This window comes from Xenopus tropicalis, chromosome 1 (genome assembly GCF_000004195.4).
Source record: "Xenopus tropicalis strain Nigerian chromosome 1, UCB_Xtro_10.0, whole genome shotgun sequence".
Classification (NCBI taxonomy): domain Eukaryota; kingdom Metazoa; phylum Chordata; class Amphibia; order Anura; family Pipidae; genus Xenopus; species Xenopus tropicalis.
Window position 1 is genome coordinate 90396646 of NC_030677.2, and position 23731 is coordinate 90420376.

Here is a 23731-nt window from a genome sequence, read left to right on the forward strand (position 1 = left end):
GGCAGGGATGCCCATAAGTTGTTTACACGTCATTCTCATGCTGGAACCAGTATTAAATGTATGTTTACCAATTCAAGGAGTCTGACTGGTAAAATGGGAGAGCTGGAGGTACTGGCGTTGGAGCGGAAATATGATGTGATTGGCATTGCTGAAACTTGGTTGAATGAGTCTCATGACTGGGCAGTTAATATTGGGGGGTTATACATTGTTTCGGAGGGACAGGGGCAATAGAAAAGGAGGAGGAGTGTATCTGTTCGTTAAGCAGGAACTAAAAGCAAATATTAAGGAGGAAGTGATGGGGGTAACAGAGGGAGCTGAATCCTTATGGGTTGAGCTTCTCACAGATAGTAAAGAATCTACCAAACTAATTGTAGGGGTATGCTATAGACCCCCTAATGTAAGTGAAGAGGAGGAGGCCCAGCTCCTGTTGCAAATAGAAAAGGCTGCTAGTTTGGGGCAAGTGATAATAATGGGGGATTTTAATTACCCTGATATTGACTGGAGCCATAGTACTGCCAGGACAGTAAATGGGAACAAGTTTATAAACTTGCTGCATGACAACTTTATGTCACAGGTTGTTGAGGAGCCAACCAGGAACCATGCTATACTGGATCTAGTATTCTCTAATGACCCAGAACGTATAGCAAAGTGCAAGTGGTTGAACCCCTGGGTAATAGTGACCATAATGTTATTTCATTTGATGCAGGATTTCATTTGATGCATTTGGTGCAGGAAACAAATTTACACGGGGGCAACAAAGACACTGAATTTTAGGAAGGCAAATTTTAGCTCCTTAAGGGCAGCGCTTCAGGGCATAGATTGGGGCATAATGTTTTCTGATAAAAACACAGAGCAGAAATGGTTGTCATTTAAAATGATATTGAATCATTACTGTTCTCAATTTATTCCATTAATAAGAACAAGTAGAAGTGTTAAGAATCACCCTATGTGGCTTAACTCTGAGGTAAAGAAGTTAATAGGGAAAAAAAGGAAAGCTTTTAAGAAATATAAGTCAGAGGGGACAGTAGCTGCGTTTAATGAATATAAACACTTTAACAAGTGTTGTAAAACAGCAATCTGGAAGGCAAAGATAGAAAATGAGGAGCGCATCGCGGCCGAGGCCAAGACTAACCCCAAAAAGTTTTTTAAGTATATTAACAGTAAAAAGATGCAGGTTGAGGGTGTGGCCCCATTGAGTTATAGTAACAATATGGTTACAGCGGATACAGAAAAGGCAAATGTGCTTAACCAGTTCTTTTCTTCTGTGTATATAGTAGAGGAGCCAGTGGGCCAAGTCCCACCCAATAGCTGCACTGTTGCCTCAGCTCCAACTACACAGTGGTTGGCACAGGATATGGTGCTTAAAGGGTTACACACGATAAATGCAAACAAGGCACCTGGGCCAGATGGAATACATCCTCGGGTACTGAGAGAGCTAGGGGCAGAATTACAATGGCCCTTGTTTCTGATATTCTCAGACTCGCTTTCATCAGGTATGGTACCTAGGGATTGGAAGAAGGCGAATGTCATTTCTATATTTAAAAAGGGAGTAAGATCTCAGCCTGGCAATTATAGGCCTGTAAGTCTGACATCCGTGGTGGGCAAGTTATTTGAAAGCTTGTTAAGGGATCACATACAAAATTATGTACTGGAGAATGCCATTATGAGCAGTAATCAGCATGGCTTTATGAAGGACAGGTCATGTCAGACAAATTTAATTGCTTTTTATGATGAGGTAAGTAAGAAGCTGGACAGTGGGGATGCAGTTGATATAATCTATTTGGATTTTGCCAAAGCATTTGATACCGTTCCCCACAAACGACTGCTTACTAAGCTAAGGTCTATTGGTCTTAGTGACGTCGTTTGCACATGGATAGAAAACTGGCTACAGGACCGGGTACAGAGGGTGGTTGTTAATGGTACATTCTCTACTTGGAGTAAGGTTCTCAGTGGGGTCCCTCAGGGTTCTGTACTGGGTCCACTTTTGTTTAATTTGTTCTTAAATGACTTAGGGGAGGGTATTATGAGTAATGTATCAGTGTTTGCAGATGACACAAAACTCTGCAGACCAGTCAATTCTATCCAGGATGTGACATCCTTGCAGCAGAATCTTGACCAACTGGCAATCTGGGCAGCTAAGTGGCAGATGAGATTTAATGTGGATAAATGTAAGGTCATGCACCTGGGATGTAAAAATATGCAAGCCCCCTATACCCTTAATGGAACTGCACTAGGTAAATCCATAATGGAGAAGGACCTTGGAGTCCTTGTAGATAATAAACTTGGCTGTAGCAAGCAATGCCAGGCAGCAGATGCAAGGGCAAACAAGGTTATGAGCTGTATTAAAAGGGGTATAGATTCACAGGAGGAGCACTGGTAAGGCCCCATCTAGAATATGCTGTTCAGTTTTGGTCTCCAGTGCTCAAACGGGACATTATTGAGTTAGAGAGGGTCCAGAGAAGGGCAACTAAGCTGGTTAAGTGTATGGAAAGTCTCAGTTATGAAGAAAGACTGGCCAAGTTGGGTCTGTTTACACTGGAGAAGAGGCGCTTAAGAGGTGACATGATAACTATGTATAAATATACTATACTATATATAAGGGGAGCATATAATAACCTTTCTAATGTTTTATTTACCAGTAGGTCCTTCCAACGGACACGAGGTCACCCACTCCGTTTAGAAGAAGGGAGGTTCCATTTAAATATTCAGAAAGGATTTTTTACTGTGAGAGCTGTGAAGTTGTGGAATTCCCTCCCCGAATCAGTCGTGCTGGCTGATACATTATATAACTTTAAGAAGGGGCTGGATGGATTCTTAGCAAGTGAGGGAATACGGGGTTATGGGGGATAGCTCTTAGTACAAGTTGATCCAGGGACTGGTCCGATTGCCATCTTGGAGTCAGGAAGGAATTTTTTCCCCTATGCAGCAAATTAGAGAGGCTTCAGATGGGTTTTTTTGTCTTCCTCTGGATCAACTAGTAGTTAGGCAGGTTATATATAGGCATTATGGTTGAACGTGATGGACGTATGTCTTTTTTCAACCCAACTTACTATGTTACTATATTACTATGTTATATACATCAATTTGTAATGCAAATTACACAGTGAAATAAAGTTCTGGTGTATTACATAGTCTACAGTGTAGAAAGGCAGATTATCGCGCTATTTAAGTGCCAGGTCTCTCCCCTTCCATTTCCACCTCTGCCCCAGGATATTTAGACCCAGTGCAGCTATCAATTAGGTTACGTTAGAGAGCTGTGAAAAACTGCCGTATACCATACGCTAAGTGGATTTTTCTTGCCATTTACCCCATATTTTTTCATGTTTCTTAGGTGCTCCTCTGGTTTTATATATTAGACTTTCTAGTGTGCATAGGTGTTCAACTTCAGAGAGTCATTGGGGCACATTTACTAATCCACGAATCCGAATGGGAAAAATTTGGATTGGAAACGAACATTTTGCGATTTTTTCGTAGCCGTTACGACTTGCTCGTAAATTGTCGTGACTTTTTCGTAGCCGTTACGACTTGCTCGTAAATTGTCGTGACTTTTTCGTAGCCGTTACGACTTGCTCGTAAATTGTCTCAACTTTTTCGTAGCCATTACGACTTGCTCGTAAATTGTCGCAACTTTTTCGTATTGAGCGCTCGTAAACAGAGGGCAAACCTTTGTGACTTTGCATGATTTTGGAAAAATAAAACTAAAAAAAAATTAAAACGCATTCGGACGCTTTTCGGACATTCGTAGATTAGTAAATGTGCCCCATTGTGTGTACTTGGGTGGTGTTGTGTCTTTCCATTTCCTTGTTATTGCTTTTTTAGCTAAAAATAAACATTCTCTGTTAAATAGACGCAAGGTGTTGAGTGAGTAATTGTTTAAGGCCTACCCCGAGCAGGCGCGTTTGAGGAGTATGTGGGAGTTGTTTCTCAAGGGTCAAATCAAGCTTATTCGTGACTTTTGTCCAATATTTACCCAGGGCCGAGCATTGCCATACCATATGTATTAGTGTGGCATTTTCTGCAAGGCATCTACGACACTCTGCTGATGCTTCTGGAAAAATTTGATTCAGTTTGGATGGGGTATAGTACGCTCTATGACCAAAGTATAGTTGTACCATCCTGTCCCTGTAATTGAGTGATGCCGTAAGAGAGATTCCAACGTTTCTTCCCAGCCATCATCGTTTAGAATACCCAGATCTGCCTCCCACTTTCCTCTTAGTTTCTCTAGGGGTTTATTGTGGGGGTATTTTACATGTTTTAGGCTGTTTGGAGGCCATGTCTTTAGATGCCCCCATGCATGTGGCATATTGTTTTACTCGGGATAACTTGTTCTTTTATATCCTGCCTTCATTTAAAAATTTTCATTGGTGTTTTATTGTCAAATTTACTTTGGACTTTGCGAATGTGATTCAGAAAAAAAAACTTAAAAATATGGTATCTGCTTTTATGATATCTGTATGACAGGAACTATATTTACAACAAAAAATACACCACAACTAAAAATCTAGATGTGTGCAGTTTCTAAAAATGTCTGAATTATGTGGGTATTCCATTTCTGTCATAAGATATGCCATGTTAAAATAGAGATGGCCTTTTCTTCGTTACATACGGTTGAAAAAACCAGAGTCCATCAAGTTCAACCCTTCCAAGTAAACTCAGCACACATATCCTATACTTACCAATCCATACACTCGCATACATAAACTATATATACAAACATTAATAGTAACTGTAGATATTAGTATCACAATAGCCTTGGATACTATGCTTGTTCAAGAACTCATCCAGGCCCCTCTTAACAGAATCTGCCATTACAACATTACTAGGAAGACCATTCCACAGCCTCACTGCTTACTAACAGGCTGGTGGCTAGTTGAATCAACTTGCTTTTCAATTCAACAAAAAAGGGATAAGTATTCTTTATTAACTTTTATCAAAAACATTGTGTTTAACTGTTGGGTTTAATTTTTTTTCAAAAGAAATTGTTGTTTTTGGTGCTAATTTACAAAGTTTGGTTAAACTTTAAGGCTTACAGCAGGTTTGCCAGAAGTTACATTCCTTTGTAATTACCCTCAGTTTGAGGTGGGTGGGGTTTGATTAGTTGACCTTTACAGACTGTATAAATAGAACCACTGGCACTCCAGTGGAGCTTGCTCTGGTGGTAGGTGCTCTGTAAGTGTTTGCTCTTTAAGTGGGGGCTCTGTAAGTGGAGTTATAAACTCAGGAGTTAGTGGGTGCTCTGTAATAAACTCAGGAGTTAAACAGTAAGGGAGTTAAAAACAGGGTACCAAGTTTGTATTTACTACAAGTCCTTTCACCTATTTCTGTTTAACTGTTCCTGTAACTGAGAGAATGAGTGGCAGCAACATTGAAGGTCTGACACAGTGCACAGCCTGCCACATGTATGTAGTTGTGGAACATCAGTTCCAAAGTGCATACCTCTGTTGTGGATGTGAGCGAATTGCCACTTTAGAGGCTCGCGTTAGAGCACTAGAGGAACAAGTTGCAACACTGCGTTCAATTGACAATCTTGAGAGAAGTCTCTTGCTAACTGAACAAGAGATAGCGGGGTCAGATAGTATGGGGGAGGGGAGCAACGAAAGGATGATAGTGCAGTAAGCTGGGTGACAGTTAGAAAATCTAGTGTGGGGAAAAGGAAAAGGGAGGCTGCTCCAGGGTTTGCACATCCCAACAGATTTGCCAGATTGTGTGAAGAAGATGGGAGTGTGAACTCTGGACTTGGCGGTTCTAGATGAGGCTGATCTCTCTAACAGCCGGGAGACCAGTTTCTCTAGTAGTGGTGGGGAGGAGAGCAGAGCTAGGTGACAGGGTAATCTGTCAAGCGGATCGCTTCAACCAGACAGTCTGCTGTCATCCTGATGCCAGGGTTCGGCATGTGGTTGATCGGGTTGACACATTATTGGGAGGGGCTGGGCATGACCCGGCTGTCTTGGTACATATCGGTACTAACGACAAAATGAACGGTAGGTGGGGGACCTTAAAGAGTGAGTTCAGGGATCTAGGCTCTAAGATTAAGCAAAGGTCCTCCAATGTAATTTTTTTGGAAATTTTGCCGGTGCCACGTGCAAGTTTAGGGAGACAGCGGGAGCTTAGGGAGCTAAATGCGTGGCTAAAGCCTTGGTGTAGGAAGGAAGGGTTTGGGTTCCTAGAGCACTGGGCTGACTTTTCCTTGGGGTACAATCTATACAGCCGTGACGGATTGCACCTCAATGGAAGGGGGTCTGCTGTGCTAGGGGAGAGAATGGTTAAGAGGTTGGAAGAGTGTTTAAACTAGACAAGGGGGGGGGTGGGTGAGCTAGAGTTCTATAGGAAAGTTAGGGTAGATGGGTCAGGGGGACTAGCAAAGGGTTGTGGGGGAGGAGTGAGGGGGGCATATAGTTTATCAGATAAGGTGCTTCTGTTACAAGGAAAACAGTCTAATATTTGGTTATACACTTTTTAGGTTATACACTTATAAATGGTTATACACTTTTTAGGAGGGACAGAGAGATTAAAAAGGGTGGAGGGGTTTGTCTTTATGTAAAGTCAGATTTAAAGCCATGTAATAAAGACATTACCAATGAAAACGTTGAATCTCTTTGGGTAGAAATTTCAGTAGGGCTGAAGGTCACAAAGAAAATGATCATTGGTGTATGCTATAAACCACCCCGTATAGATGAGGGGGATGAGGCCCAGCTATTGTTGCAAATGGAAGAGGCTTCAAAACTGGGTCAAGTTGTTATTATGGGGGACTTTAATTATCCGGACATTGACTGGAGTAATGGGGTAGCTAAGTCAGAAAAAGCTAGTAGGTTTGTAAATATGCTAAATGACAACTTTTTATTTCAGGCGGTTCAAGAACCTACTAGGAATGACTCTATTTTGGACTTGGTGATATCTAATAATAATGAACTCATCTTTAACATTTGTGTGGGTGAGCATTTGGGGAACAGTGATCACAACATGGTCTCCTTTGAGATAATGCTGCAGAGACAGCGCTATAAGGGAGTAACTAAAACGCTCAATTTTTGATGTGCAGACTTTGCCAGTATAAGGGCATCTCGCAATGTGCCAACTGGGAAATGCTTTTCATGGGGTTAGACACAGAAGGAAAATGGAACATCTTTAAAACATTGCTTTGCAGGTATACACAACAGTATATTCCCCTTGTAAGCAAGGAGAGGCATCGCAAAGCAAAACCTTTATGGCTGAATAAAAGTGTTAGTGTCGAGGTTGGTAAGAAAAAACGTGCTTTTAAAGCATTTAAGTTAGCTGGGACAGCAGAAACTTTTATCAGGTACAAGGAAGCAAATAAAACATGCAAAAAAGCTATCAGGCAAGCTAAAATAGAGATGGAAAGGGATATTGCAGCTAGGAGCAAAAAGAATCCAAAATAATTTTTTAATTATGTGAATAGTAAAAAAATGAAGCAAGAAGGGGTGGGAACCTTATTATCACGGGGGGGGGGGGGGGGGTAAGTTGGTTGATGAGAACAGGGAAAAAGCAGAAATTTTGAACTCTTATTTTTCATCTGTCTATACATCTGAGGAGCCAGCTAATGAAGGCTTCCCTTTTAATATGCCCAGTTCTAGTAATTTAGCTACTGACGCATGGGTCACTCGGGAGGAAATTCAAAAGAGACTTGAACATGTAAAGGTAAACAAAGGTCCAGGACCGGATGGGATTCATCCCAGGGTATTAAATGAGCTGAGCGCTGTGATTGTCAAGCCTCTTCACTTAATTTTTCAGGATTCGTTGAGGTCTGGCATGGTGCCGAGAGACTGGCGGATTGCTAATGTGGTGCCGTTATTTAAAAAGGGATCCCGTTCTCAGCCTGAAAACTATAGGCCTGTTAGTCTGACATCAGTAGTAGGAAAACTTTTGGAAGGGGTAATACGGGATAGGGTACTTGAATACATTGCAGTTCACAATACTATTAGTTTGTGCCAGCATGGTTTTATGCGTAACAGATCTTGCCAGACTAATTTAGTCGCCTTTTATGAGGAGGTGAGTAGGAACCTCGATGCTGGAATGGCAGTTGTGTCATCTACTTGGACTTTGCTAAAGCGTTTGATACAGTACCTCACAGAAGGTTAATGATCAAATTAAGGAATATTGGCCTAGAACATAATATTTGTAATTGGATAGAGAACTGGTTGAAGGATAGATTACAAAGAGTGGTGGTAAATGGAACATTTTCTAATTGGACCAGTGTGGTTAGTGGAGTACCGCAGGGGTCAGTCCTTGGTCCTTTGCTTTTTAACTTGTTTATTAATGACCTGGAGGTGGGCATAGACAGTACTGTTTCTATTTTTGCTGATGACTCAAAATTATGCAAAACTATAAGTTCAATGCAGGATGTTGCCGCTTTGCAGAGCGATTTGACAAAATTGGAAAACTGGGCAGCAAACTGGAAAATGAGGTTCAATGTTGATAAGTGCAAAGTTATGCATTTTGGTAGAAATAATATAAACGCGAACTATCTACTGAATGGTAGTGTGTTGGGGGTTTTCTTAATGGAGAAGGATTTAGGGGTTTTTGTTGATAACAAGTTGTCTAATTCCAGGCAGTGTCATTCTGTGGCTACTAAAGCAAATAAAGTGCTGTCTTGTATAAAAAAGGGCATTGACTCAAGGGATGAAAACATAATTTTGCCTCTTTATAGGTCCCTGGTAAGGCCTCACCTTGAGTATGCAGTGCAGTTTTGGGCTCCAGTCCTTAAGAAGGATATTAATGAGCTGGAGAGAGTGCAGAGACGTGCAACTAAACTGGTTAAGGGGATGGAAGATTTAAACTATGAGGTTAGACTGTCGAGGTTGGGGTTGTTTTCTCTGGAAAAGAGGCACTTGCGAGGGGACATGATTACTCTGTACAAGTACATTAGAGGGGATTATAGGCAGAATGTTCTTTTTTCCCATAAAAACAATCAACGCACCAGAGGTCACCCCTTTAAGATTAGAGGAACAGAGCTTCCATTTGAAGCAGCGTAGGTGGTTTTTCACGATGAGGGCAGTGTGGTTGTGGAATGCCCTAGAGATGTGGTAATGGCAGATTCTGTTAATGCCTTTAAGAGGGGCCTGGATGAGTTCTTGAACAATCAGAATAGCCAAGGCTATTGTGATACTAATATCTACAGTTAGTGTTGGTGGTTGTATGTGTGGTTTGTGTATGTGTATGGATTGGTGGGTGTGGGTTGTGTGTGCTGGGTTTACTTGGATGGGTTGAACTTGATGGACTCTGGTCTTTTTTCAAATGGAAGCTCTGTTCCTCTATTTTGTTTTGACGCACAAAATGCTGTTTTATTATTGGGGTGTCTTCTGGACAAGAAAAGTGGGTTACCAATACATATTCGGTATTGTTGGATTCAGCAGAATTGGGGCTTTTAAAAAAAAAATTCACTCAAAAATTTTGGTAAATCTCCAGAAAAAGCACAATTTTGTTGCAGGGGTCAAGTCCAATCTGTTCCAGAAAAAACGATATATAATATGCTTTATTTCATGCAGGTTTTCTTAAAAAACCTAAGCAAATGTAATGAGCGCAAAATATTTAAAAATGGCTTGGCAGTAGATTTTTACTTTTGGGAAAAAACGGCTGGCAGTGAAACGTTTAAGGATAACTCAGTATAACAACTGACTGATCTAATCTGATTTTTAAAAAATGTATCAAGTTAACAGTTTTATTACAAAACACTTTTTTAATTAAACTGCACTTTGCCACCTTCTGTTCCAAGGTATGAGATGCGAAAAACGAGATATGAGATGCGATACAAATTTATCTGTAATACACACTGTTTCACCAACTTGTCTTCCTTCGTACAAAAATATACATAAGTTTCTGTTTACAAAAAAGCATTTTGTTTCTATATTTCTTTCAGCTAGTGCATATAATAGGGTTAATGTATAAAAATGCAAAAAGCAAGTGCTTTGTATCAGGTAGGTAGAAAGGGCAAAACAGAAGTACTAAAAGACCACCCTTTTTGCCCAAAAGACATAATTACTAGCAACTTTCCAATGAGAATTTGCTTACTTTTTTTGTGGTTTAACCCTTTTACTGCCAGCTGTTTTGGTTAAAGCGGAACTTGTATTGCAAGAATTTTGAACATTTTTCACTTTAGGGGCCTTTCATCGGGGGAACTTTTAGTTTACCCAGGAAAACAATATACTGTTTTTTTTTAGGACAACCTAAGCTTTCAAAATATTGTAGAATTTTTGTGTAATTCAAATTCTGTAACAAGATATAGGCTTGTAAATGTCTAAAAATGAAAAAAAACATCAAATTTCTGTTATTTCAGCACCTGCAAAATCAACACATTTACATCATTATATGTGGAATAAAGCTAGTATAAAGTACACTCACCCCAGAAAGTCATATATTTTTGGAAAGTACACATTCACAATCTAAAATGGGTACCCATGTTTTTCTACTCCAAAGTACCAAGCCGCAAAGCTTTTCTAAAGTCGGCAATTTTGATGACATTTCCAAAAATCCCCTCAAAGCATCCACTTTGCAGCAACTTATCTCCCACATAGCATTAGGTACCTCAAAGCTTCTATTTTCAAGCACCTTCCACATTAGCATAAGGTACCAAAAAAAAACATCCTAAATATGAAAGCCAAGGGTCCACTAGACAGTTTGATGCTGATTGTACATAGGATCACCAAAGTATCTGCCATTTAGAGACCCCATAATAAAGTTGGTGCATACATATTTCATGGCATATAAATTAGGCAATTTTTGGTAGTGTAAATATATGTGATACAAGAGAGCGAGGTAAAAAAAACCTAATATTTTCAGAAAATACATATTTACCTATTTTGCATTCGGCAGAACGTGTATTTGTTTGGCAAAGCACCAAACAGCAAAGCTAAGCTAAATGTAGCAATTTCTGAAAATTGTCTCAAAGCTTGTATTTTACCGCATTCTATAAACCACATTTCGTAACTTACCAACATAAAACATTCTAAATATGAATGCCACGGGCCTACTTAACAGTTTGATGTCCAGTATGCATTGATTTACCAAACTATGTTGTATAGAGATTCCCAAATGGAAATAGTGCATATGAATTTTCACGTTTGACACTGAAAATATAATGCACCCAGTATGTGTATTATGTGTCATAAGACCCCCTAACAGTATGTAGAACCTAGAAAACCATAAAATTGGGTAAAGACATCTTTCTGCTGCAAACTACCAAACAACAAAGCTATGCTAAACATAACGGTTGTTACAGAATTTCTAAAAATGGTCACAAAGCTTGCATTTTACCCCATTATATACTCTATATCATATAACCATCTTTCTACTGCAACCTACCAAACTACAAAGCTATGTTAAATGTAACAGTTTTTATGAAATTTCTGAAAATCTATATAAAGCATTTTACCCCATTATATACCCCATATTTCATAATGTATCTATATAAAACATTCTAAATATGAAAGCCAGGGTCCACTGAACAGTTTGATGCCCAATATGCACATTTAGCAAACTTGTGGCATGCAGATGCATCCAAATCCATCTACAATCTGTGGCACTTCAGTACTTTTATCCGCAGAACAGAGATTCTACGTTTTGTGGCACTTAAAGGGTTAAGCCCCCCCCCCAAAGTGGCTTATCTTGAAACTAAAAAGGTTAATAGGAATAAAGAGTAATGCATTGAAAAACTACAAGTTAAAGGGGGCAGAAACTGCTGTTAGTAAATATGAAAAGTCTTAGGGTACTTGTAGATGATAAACTTGGTTGGTAGCAAGCAATGCTAGCAGCAGCAAGGACAAACAAGGTTTTGAGCTGTGTTAAAAAGGGTATTCACAAACAAAAGGATAGGTCTTCCTGTTACAAAGCACCTAGAATATGCTATGCATTTTTGCTCTCTGGTGTTCAAAAAAGATATAATTGAGTTAGAAAGGGTCTTAAAAAGGGCATTTAAGATGGTAAAGGAAATGTAAGTCTCAGTTATGAAGAACAGCTGGCCAGGGTGGCAGGCCACAAAGGCCCGGGCCTAGGGCGGCCGCATTGGAATTTTGCTCCCATACAGAGCAGTGAGGGTTAGACGTGCAGAACCTTTAGCGCATCCTCTCCCCCCAATCCTCTTCTATCTATGTTTACTCTTCCTAATCCCAGGGCCGGTGCATGCGCAGTAGGCTGAAAGTGCTTTCTTTTTAGAGTTCGGCTTTTCACTTTACTGCACATGTGTGAAGACAGAAGAAGGAAGAGGGTTGCTGTCTTGCAGCTACCCTGGGCTGGTGCATTTTTCTCCTAACAGGACCACCAGCCTGGGGTTTCAATTAAGCTATTACAAACACAGGGGGGCGCCTAACATTTTGGCACCCCCCAGTGACTGTACCTTTCCTTCTTTTATATTTGAAATGGGGTATTTATAGGGAGGGTAGTGAAGTTGGTTGAATGGGCAGGTCTGTGAGCTTGATGGAAGGGCTTGGTGGCTTTTTAGCAAGTGAAAAAAATACAGGGTTATTGTAAATAGCTCTTAAACAAAGTTGAACCAGGGATTGGTCCAGTTGCCATCTTGGAGTGAAAAAGAAATCTTTTACCAAGGCAAAGATGATCCCCCTGCATAATGTACCCCTCCTATCAAAACATAACAACAAAGGGTCAAGGGAGCAGGATTGTATACCAGTGATCTCAATATGTAGCTTGCAAGGACCAAACAAGGAGTAGCTTCAGCTTCCCGGTTTCCCCTGTTGTTGTGGTTAACATTATGAAAAAAAGTGATTGGCGGGTGTGGGGCATTTGGTGTCTATTGCATATGCTTTTGTGTATTTAAGTGTCTATTGTAAATAGATTTGTAAATGATATTATACAATAGCATTAATTCAGCAGTACTAACCTTCTGTCCAATGTGACTGATCCATGGAGATGAGCAGTTGCTAAGGTCAGGGCCATGTGGATTCCATATACCTTCAGGAGTGATACAAATGAATGTTGCTACACCTATAGTAAGAAACAGATTGAGTGATATGGTTCAAAGAATGAGAACATTACACATATAGCTCCTACAAAATTAAAAGGGTGAAAAAGTCAAAACCCTCAAAAAAAGAGGCAGGTACACAGGGTTTTAAACTAAGATCTGGTGTGTGAATTTTTTTAACACAGCATTTTTGGCAGAAAGTTCATACAGCTGATATCCCAGTATAACAAATAAGTAGCAGTCTTGCCGAAAAAGAAACTGTCCATCTGAGAGGACACATACAGTCCCACTTGGGCAGGTTAAACAAATATAATTAAATGCAGGATACACTCACAGTCCTTTACAGAATCCCTGTGCTCTATCAGTAGCTGCAGCACCTCAGTCCCAAGCCTTTAGGGCAGCAGATAGTAGCTGGTCCTTGCTACTAGGCAATCAAATCAATTGAGCTTTATTGGCAGGACCAAATACATTTAGCATTGCCAAAAGAGATAGAGGGTGTGGTTAGGGGGTCAGTATATGGAGATTGGGGAGGGTTTAAGGGGTGAGATTATGGGGTCAGTACTCTATATGGGGACAGGGGAAAGTCCTGTCTCTCTCAGTCTATGACAGTCTGTTAAGTGTTGTGGTGCCATTGCTACTGTCAGTGCCTCTTCTCCCAGTAGGATGCAGAGTTTTCTCTCTTCTTCTATAGAGGTGAAGTCTGGGATGTGATGGGAGAGTCTCTGGTAGTAGGTATCTCACAGTGCTGAGTATTTGGGGCAGTGTAACAGGAAGTGGGCCTCATCCTCTACTGCCTTCTGGTCACATAGCTGGCACAGCCTGCTCTCCCTGGGCCTGTAGGTCTGTCAGTGCCGTCCCAGTTCAATCTCCAGGCTGTGGGCACTCAGTCTGTACTGGCTCAGGATCTGTCTGTGTTTGGGGTTCAGTAGCCTTTCCAGGTATGGGGACAGTCTGTATTCCCTCCCTAGTGATTGGTAGATAGTAAGCTTCTGGGAGTTTGCTATCTCATCCCTCCAATCAGAGACATATTGCTCATTAGATTGGTTTTGTTTGTATTACTTGGCCTTTTGTTAGTGGGTGGGAGGCTCGGGTGGGCAGGGTACTGATGAGCTGTTTCAGGGCACAAGGCTTTCTCTGGGTGTCATTGTGCAACAAGGCTTTATGATGGCAGGTCATGGGGTTGCTGTTGTGTAGGTGTGCCCAGTATGAAAGCGTTCTCTTCTGTATGGCAAACAGTAGGGGGTATCTGCCCAGTTCAGCCCGAGACTGTTTGGGGTGCTGCTGTGGACCTAAATAAGGTGCTTGCAGAATTCCAGATGGAATATTTCTGTTGGGCTAGAGTCCTATTTGGGTCGGTCTGGGTAGGTGATCGGACCCCACACTTTGCTGCCGTAGAGGAGGATTGGTGCGATGACACTGTCGAAGATTTTAAGCCAGACTCTTACTGGGGGTTTAAGGTGGTACAGGTGTCTCCTGAAGGCATAGAAGGCTCTGCACACCTTGTCTTTTAGAGCAGCTACTGCTGGTTTAAAGCTTCCTGATTAGCTGATTTCTAGGCCAAGGTATTTATACCTGTCAGTGTGACATGCGTGGTTGTTTAGTAGGAAGGAGGGTGTTAGGCTTTGTTTGCTGTTATTCTTCTGGAAATGTGGTCTGTGGTGCGGTGGTTTGGCATGAACCCTGCTTGGCTCTGGCTGAGGACATTGTGCCGGGTTAGGAAGGTGAGGATTCGCCTGTCCAGAATACTGTTAAACAGTTTGCCCAGGGTCCTGCCCACACAGATCCCTCTGTAGTTGGCTGGGTCGTACCAGTCCCTGCTTTTGTAGATGGGGGTTATGAGGCCTTGGTTCCATGCGTGGGGGAAGTGGCCAACACTCAGGGCTAGGTTGAAGAGTTTTGCTATTGCACCATGCCCTCCCCATGGTTTTACTGGCTGATACATAATATAGCTTTAAGAAGGGGCTGGATGGATTCTTAGCAAGTGAGGGAATACAGGGTTATGGGAGATAGCTCTCAGTACAAGTGAGGGAATACAGGGGTATGGGGGATAGCTCTTAGTACAAGTTGATCCAGGGACTGGTACGATTGCCATCTTGGAGTCAGGAAGGAATTTTTTCCCCTCTGCGGCAAATTAGAGAGGCTTCAGATGGGGTTTTTGCCTTCCTCTGGATCAACAAGTAGTTAGGCAGGTTATATATAGGCATTATGGTTGAACGTGATGGACGTACGTCTTTTTTCAACCCAACTTACTATGTGTTTCTGGGGGGCCGTATTTAATCATCTGTCAGGATTCCATCTGTAACGGCGGCTTTTTTACATTGTAAGTCTTTTATTTTCTCTGCCATTTCCTGGGATATCATTGGTGCATCCAAAGGGGTGTATGAAGCTTTGCCTGTATATTCTTTTGTTCTGGGGTTTGCTCACATGGGGGGGATTTCTTTGTACAGATCCATGAAATAGTTCCACCAGATGTTGCCATTTTGTATATGATATGAGGGGATTTTTCTTAGGCCAGGTCCCCATGTGGTTTAATATCTCCCAGAATGAGTTCTCTTGCAGGGCATGCTCCAGTTGTCGGAGATAGTTTGCGATATTGTTTTGTTTTTTCTTTCTAAGGATCCGTTTGTATTGATTCTGTATGTGGTTATGGGTTGCCTTTATCTCTGGGTTATGTGGCTCTCTGTGCGTTTGGTTAGAGGCTTTCCTTAGATGGTTCCTTATTGCCTTGCACTCGCTTTCAAACCCTTTATTAGACTTTATATTGGCTTGTTTCTTGCAGTTGGTGCTTTTCAGGTTAGATTGTTCTGCCATGGTGTGTAGTATTTTGTTGAGGTCCTTTGCTGTTTGGTTTACCCCATGTGGAGTTCTCCACTATGGGTTGCTTTGGAAGCTTTTAAGCAGTTGTATGACATGGGATCTGCAGGTGGCCTCCTGGTACCTCAGGGCAGAGTTCTGGGACCATTTAAATGCTGGGGGCAGGTTGTAGAGGCCGGGATGGTGTTGTTGTGTGGTTGGTTTGTTGCTACATTTAACATATAACAGTATTTGATTATAGTCTGCTGGTGGGTTTCTGGAGTTGGTGCTAATGTTTGCAGGGTCCACATCTGTGATAGTCCACCACACTGCTCCCTAGTGTGTCTCCTTTGGTGCGGCCATTAAGAATAGAAAGTCCAAGGCTTCTGCACATGTTTAACAGTTTTCTCCCCATTTTGTTTACTGTGTTGCCATAGCTGTTTCTGAGTCAGTACTGATTCTTGGCAGCAATTTGTAGATCCCAGTACATAAGTATTTCCCTCAGACGTCAGGTAATCTCTTTCTGTGCCAGTTCTAGCATTGAGGTCCCCATAGAAGATCACTTGCCCCAGGGCCTGGAAGTGAGCAACCTCCCTTTTTAACTGCTCATAGCTATCTGGGCTGAAGTAAGGGGACTCCGGTGGGGGGATGTAGGCAGCACACAGGTAGTAATGAGATGCTTATTCTTATCCAAATATAGCTGTCTACTCTCTTCATTGCTCTTATGTGTTCTTGCAGCTCCTCCTTGTACCAAACTAATACCCCTCCTGAACAGCGACCCAGTTTGGTGTTTTTATTCTTCTGAGCAGGAACCAAAAACTCCCTGTAGCCAGTGGGAACCAAGGATTCATCCTCTGCCCAGGTCCATGTTTCCAGGAGGATCTGTATGTCTACGCCACATAGTCTTTATTTAAAGTGTGTTTGAATACCTTGAAATGAGCAAAATTACATGGGACCAAATGGATTCTGGCTGGTTGTTGCTGTAGGTTTGTTCTGTATTCCTAATCCCATGAGTTTCTTACATAATGTGTTGAGGAGGCTCCTTATCTCCTCAATGTTGTTGGCTTGAGGGGTCCTCAATGTTCTTTGTTGGGAAGGTGGTTTTCTAAAATCCTGCCATCTCTGTGCCCCCCCCCCCCCTTTTGGAAAGGTATTAATCCTGTTTTGGTGTAGAACAAAATGTTGGTTTTTGTCCTCGGCTCATTAGAGGAAAAATCAGCAAAGGTTTTGCTTTATGGTGGCCTGTTTTATGGTTTTTCTTGCTTGGCTGCTTCTCTCCTCCGCTGAGTATGTTATCTCCAGGGTTTTGGACCCCCTGCTGCCTATGGCTTGTGTGCTGGGGTCTTTGGGAAGGGCATTTACTACACAGGAATTTTCCATTTTAAGAATCCTGTTAAAAGTGCTTTCCAAATTCCTATTTCTGTAAAACTTATTGATACCCTAAGGTTCTGGTGTTGTGTCCAGGTATTCTTACCTCAGAATACTGTGGATCCTGTCAGGGCTACTGGTGCGGCTGCTGATGTTTGCTGTGTTTCCTTCCAGGTGATCTGCTTGTTTTGCCTTTAATCTTGGTTTTCCTTATTTTTTCTTATTTTTCTTTTCTTTTCTTGGTTTTTTTCAGTTTAGTTCACTTCTGTGTCTCATCTGCTCTGTAGTTTCCAGGTTGTGTCTTTCAATTAGCTCATTACAAGGTATAAATTGAAGAAAATTCAGGAGCTCATGGTTAGTGCTGCTTACTCAGTGCTGCGTTATCACCTCCACCTCTTGTGAATAAAAATTCCTCCGGCTAAGAGGTAAGTGTGCAGCAAACATTTCCCAACAGGTCCCAAGCACACTTTTTTTTCAAGCAGGATAATTTCTACACTGCAGCTCCAGTGGGCTCACCTCTCTCCCAGAAAAGAGAAGAGAGACACTACTTTTGGAGCACACCTTTTAACCCTTTAAGTGCCAGCAGAATTTCACATTTATATGTATGTATATCTTTATTTATAAAGCGCTACTTATGCACGCAATGCTGTACAGTAGAATACATTAATACAAACAGGGGGTATTGAGATAATAGATAAATACAAAGAATTACAATAAACACAAATAAATAAAAGATACAGTTGCAATAAGATAAGAGTCAAAGACACAAGAGGAACATTTAGTGCCCTCTCATTTTTGGGGAATTTACTGAGCGGGGTGTTAAGTTTAGGTAGTTAAAATATATATTGTTTTTTCATGAGAACCTGAGTTTTCCAAATCTGCCTGAGTTTTTGTGTATTTACAGTTCTGGAACAAGATATAGAGCTCGAAATAGAAAAAAAAAAAAAAAGAAAAATTTATATTTTTCATGATATATATTAATTCATGTCTCCCGAACGTGCCAATATATAGTTTTATGGAGATTTCTGACTTCTATAGATCAAAAACTCCCTGCAGTAAATTACCAAATTTTCAAAGCATTATGGCAGAATACGGCATACTTTAGATTGTAAAGCCAAAAATCCTGGAACAATAGGTTTACCCCAAAAAAACATATATTTTTGAAAAGTACACATTCTGTCGAATGCGAAATGGGAAACCATGTCGTTCAACTCCTAAGTACCAAACAGCAATGATTTCCTGAATTTAGCAGTTTATATAAAAAATTATGAAAATTCAAAAAAATCGCCTTAAAGCTTCCGCTTTCAAGCATCATATCTCCAACATAACATTAGGTACCAAGAAAAAATACAAAAGCCAAGGGTCCGCTGAAAAGTTTGATGCCCATTGTGCATCTGGCGTTTAGAGACCCCAAAAGGAAGTTAATGCATACAAATTGCCCTGGAGATCTTTAGCTACTGAAAATTCTACAGATTTACTGTGTTTTTGTGGGGTAAAAACCACAAAAAAATCTGCTGACCCCTCAAAACTATATATTTTCAGAAAGTACACATTCGAGTGAATTCAAAATGGGTACCCCAAAAGTTCCATTCCTCTAATCTAAAGGGGTGGCCTCTGGTGCGCTGGAAAAATATACATCCCCTAACTGTCTATAATTCCCTCTAATGTACTTGTAAAGAGTAATCGCAAGCACCTTTTTCCAGAGAAAATAATCTTATCCATAACAGTCTAACCTCATAGTTTAAATCTTCTATCCTCTTTAACATTTTAGTTGCATGTCTCTGCACTTTCTCCAGCTCACTGATCTCATTCTTAAAGGAGAGGGAAAGATAAAAACTAAGTTACCTTTATCAGAAAGGTCTATGTAAATACAAACATAAGCAGTCACAGAAATGCTGCACTGAGTCCTCTATCAAAAGAAACACAGGATTTCTATTCTTCTTTTGTGTACATATGTTCTACAGTGTCAGACTTCCTTCTTGCAGGGCAAAGGCACAAGTCTGCTCAGTTTGCGCCTCTCTCCCTTTCCCTTTCCCTCTCCCCCTCCCTTAACCTGCTCCCCCTCCCAACAGAATTTTTCCCCCTTCCAATGCTGAGTAATCTGAGCTACCAGCAGAGCAGCTACAGTTGCAACACAGAAGCTACTGAGATCAAGCTAAAATGGCAGCTGCTATCTTGAACAAACAGAGGGAGCTTCAAGGACTGTTTAGTCAGGTATGGTAAAGCTTTCTACAGAATAAATATAGCATTCTAGCATGCACTAATGTGGCTAATATATTGGCAGTAGAATGCCTTTCCTTCTCATTAAAGGAAAAGGAAAGGTAAAAACTAAGTAAGCTTTATCAGAAAGGTCTATGTAAATACAGCCATAAGCACTCACAGAAACGCTGCACTGAGTTCCCTGTCAAAAGGTTAGTTGTGTCTGTTTTCCTCTGCCACAGAAACACAGCTCTTTGCTTTCTGCTCTTTCCTGCTCCCCCCTCCCTCAAGAATGCTAAGAACTCCCTCCCACCCCTTAGGAATGTGGATCTGAGCTAATCAGCAGGAAGCTGACTCATAGTTTTACAAACTGAGCATGTTCACTTGGTCTGGGTGTCTGTGCAGGAGTGAGGCATTATGGGAACTTTCTTTACACAGCTCAGTGTTTTTTTTCCTGTTTGTCTTCTGATCAACTGAACGGGAGAAATATGGGGAGACTTAAGGGCTTTGAGAGAACTGAAGGTATGCCTGCAGCTTGAGATTAACTCTTTATTAGCCTTTCCTTCTCCTTTAAGGACTGGAGCCCAAAACTGCACTACACACTCAAGGTGAGGCCTTACCAGAAACCTATAAAGAGGCAAAATTATGTTTTCATCCCTTGAGTCAATGCCCTTTTTTATGCAAGACAGTACTTTATTTGCTGTAGTAGCCACTGAATGACACTGCGTAGCATAAAACAGCTTACAATAGCTACAAAAATCCCCAGATCCTTCTCAATTAAGGATCCCCCCCTCCAACACACTACCATTTAGTGTATAACTTGCATTTATATTAATTCTACCAAAGTGCAAACTTTACACTTTTCAACATTGAACCTCATTTTCCATTTTGCTGCCCAGTTTTCCAATTTTTTCCAATCGCTCTGCAAAGTGGCAGCATCCTGCATCAAACTTATAATTTCACACAATTTAGTATTGTTAGCAAAAATAGAAACAGTACTTTCTATGCCCACATCCAGGTCATTAATAAACAAGTTAAAAAGCGAAAGACCATGGATAGACCCCTGCGGTAATCCACTAACAATACTCGCCCAATTAGAAAATGTTTTATTTACCACCACGCTTTGTAATATATCCTTCAGCCAGATCTCTATCCAATTACAAATATTATGTTCTAAGCTAATATTTTTCAATTTTATCATTAACTTTCTGTGCAGTACTGTATCAAATGCTTTAGCAAAGTCCAAGTACATCCACTGCCATTCCATTCCAATTAAATTAGTCTGCCAAGATCTGTTATGTATAAAACCATGCTGGCACAAACTTATAGTACTTATAGTACTGTGATTTACAATGTATTCAAGTATCCTATCCCTTTTTACCTCTTCCAAAAGCTTTTCTACCACTGATGTCAGACTAACAGGCCTATAGTTTTCAAGCTGAGAACGGGATCCCTCTTTGAATGATGGAACCACATTAGCAATTCACCAGTACCTCGGCACCATCCTGAAAAATTAAGTGAAGAGGTCTGCCAATCACAGAGCCAAGCTAGTTTAATACCCTGGGATAAATACCATCTGGACCTGGACTTTTGTTTACCTTTACATGTTCAAGTCTCTTTTGAATTGCCTCCTGAATGACCCATGCACCAGTAATTCTATTACTAGGACTGGGTCTATTAAAAGGATAGCCTTGATTAGCTGGCTCCTTAGTTGTATAAGGAGATGAAAAATAATAGTTCAGAATTTTACTTTTTGCCTGGTCTCATCAACCAACTGACCCCCCCTGTGATAATAAGGGTCTCATCCCCTTCTTGCTTAATTTTTTTACTATTTAAAAATGATTTTGGATTAATTTTACTCCTTGCTGTAATACCCCTTTTATTTCATTTCTATTTTAGCTTGCCTGATGAAAGTTTCTGCTGTCCCAGCTAACCTGAATGCTTTCTGTGGAGGTTTTTCTATATTTCCAATAGTAGCTGGGCCTCATCCTTCTCACTTATATGGGGTGGTTTATAGCATACACCAATGATCATTTTCTTTGTAACCTTTAGCCCCGCTGAAATCTCTACCCAGAGCTAGACCCACACCCTCCCCTTTGCTGTCTCTGGTAATTTCTTTAGCACATGGCTTTACATAAAGACAAACACCTCCCTTTTATAAAACCCTCTGTCGCTCCTAAAAAGGGCGTAACTATTTAAATTCACAGTAAGTCGCATGTTTCATCCCACCAGGTCTCAGTGATTCCAATTATATCATAATTTTCAGTACATGCAATATACTCTCCTAATTTCCCTGAAAAGTTCCGTGCTTTAGCCAGCATGCATCGGAGATCACCACTTTTCCCTCTGATATTTACATTAGGTAATGGAGAGTTAGATCTAAGGGTAGGGGTACACGGGGAGATTAGTCGCCCAGCGACAAATATTCCTCGTCACGAGTGACTAATCTCCCCGCAATGCCATCCCACCGGCTAGAATGTAAATCTCCGGTGGGATGGCATATGTGTCACTGTGATGTCCCGCAGTTGCCCCAAAATTGCCTTGAGAGGAAATTTCGGCCAACTGCGGGACATCGCCGCAACGCGTATGCCATTCCACTGACGATTTAAATTCTAGCCGATGGGATGGCATTGCGGGGAGATTAATCGCCCGCAACAACGAAGATTTGTCACTGGGCATATAATCTCCCCTTGTACCCCTGCCCTAAGGTTACTATTAGGCTGTTTTCTTTGTAAAAGAGAAACCTCCTTAGCTGGTAAACTGTATGCCCCTCTCACTCCTCCCCCATGACCCCTTGCTAATTCTACTGCCAGGTATACACTAGCTTTCCTATAATATGCTAGCTCATCCACCCCCCCCCCCACCTAGTTTAAAACACCAGCCTCTAAGCCTTTCATTCCCCTAGCACAGCAGACCCCCTTCCATTGGGGTCCAAATAAAAGTCAGCCCAGAACTTCCCGGTATTTAAATTCTTGATGGTAGTACAGTCACAGACATCCAATCACAATGGTTCCATTGAACTTGTTCAGTTAGGTGTTAACTCAAACTGACAGGTGTAAGAAGGTATGATACCATGATTCTCATTGATGAAGGTGTTAATCCTTTAAAGTACATGACTGGAAGTGTGAACTGTTGTGAAACCGCCGGGGTAAGGATGTCAAAGCGGCATTGTATGTTGATGACAAGCTGTGTCGCAGGCCCCCTCCTCTGTTCAGGGATGGTTTTTCCAGGCTGGCATAAATGGCCATAAACTCAGAAAAGTCCAGTTGTTTTAGACTTAATTCTACTAGATACTGTATATCATGACCTGGATGAATGAGAATCTTCATAGATATATTGCTACTCATTTTGGGGAGAATACCCTAAAATTGGTACGGGAATATGAGAGGACGGCCAGAAAACTTGCGGATTACAGAAACCATCTTTGTTTTAACCTACAATGCCGATATCAGGGAATCAGACCATGCAGCCTACATCTGGGTTCTTCGGTTAAAGGTCACAGAGCCAAGGTGATGCTTCAGAAAGCCCAGAAACAACTGTTAAATGAACGGGTGAGACAGACTAACTACTCAATTGAGGTCCTGGTTCATAAATTTGATAATGTGAAACAGAGACTGACAGCACAACTACTAGTGCTGACGTTGCAAAGAGTGGTTGAATTCACAGAGTGGGCGCAACTTGCACAACATGCCAAGGGCAAGGAGATGCAAATAAACAAATTCATCAGTTTATTATCACGTACCAACAACACCCAGCAAACAGACAAATCAACAGGGAGGAAAGAAGATGAGAACAAGACATGCGAGAACATCAAGGATCTGTGGGTAAAGAATTTATCAGACAGGGAACTCACAGAACCAGAGAAGGATGTCTTAGCCAAGGGACTGAACTTTTCGGTGGCCCCACGGTATGTCCCAGTGGTAGACTTCATCACAGCCACAGAATTATCCATCCAAAACAATAAGATACCAGTGGATGAGGCTGAAAACATCCGGTTGAAAGTATCAGCAGCCCTAGCTAATGCTAAAGCTCCCCCTTCCAACCTAAGTTTGCAAGAGAGGAGGGCTCTGACATCACTTGCCAAGGACTCAAATGTTACTTTCCTGCAAGCAGATAAAGGAAGGTGTACAGTGGTACTGAATACATGAGACTACCTTGCCAAAGTGTCCACACTGCTCAACAATTCAGACACATATGAACAACTTGAGAGATCCAACAAGCAACTACAAGAAGAAGGTTATAGACTGCTTGCAGCACCTTGAGAAGGAAAAGGTCATCAGCTTTGCACCATCGCCTTTACCCAGGTGAAGCCACTCCATACCTATATGGACTCCCAAAAATACACAAAGAAGGAGCCCCTTTGAGGCCAATTGTCAGCAGCATTAACTCTGTGACGTATAACATTGCTAAATACGTGGCCAACATCTTAGCCCCCTTAGTTGGAAA

At 41.3% G+C, this 23731-nt stretch overlaps 1 protein-coding gene across 6 annotated transcripts in view; it reads right to left on the bottom strand.

Annotated features, from left to right (window-relative positions):
• adgrl3 (adhesion G protein-coupled receptor L3) overlaps positions 1-23731 on the bottom strand; it is a 1193186-nt gene that overhangs the window by 681983 nt on the left and 487472 nt on the right. For all 6 annotated transcript variants that reach the window (XM_031903606.1, XM_031903589.1, XM_031903595.1 and 3 more), the window contains one exon: positions 12845-12948. In XM_031903606.1, the coding sequence (XP_031759466.1) occupies positions 12845-12948 (104 nt within the window). The remainder of the gene's footprint in view (positions 1-12844; positions 12949-23731) is intronic.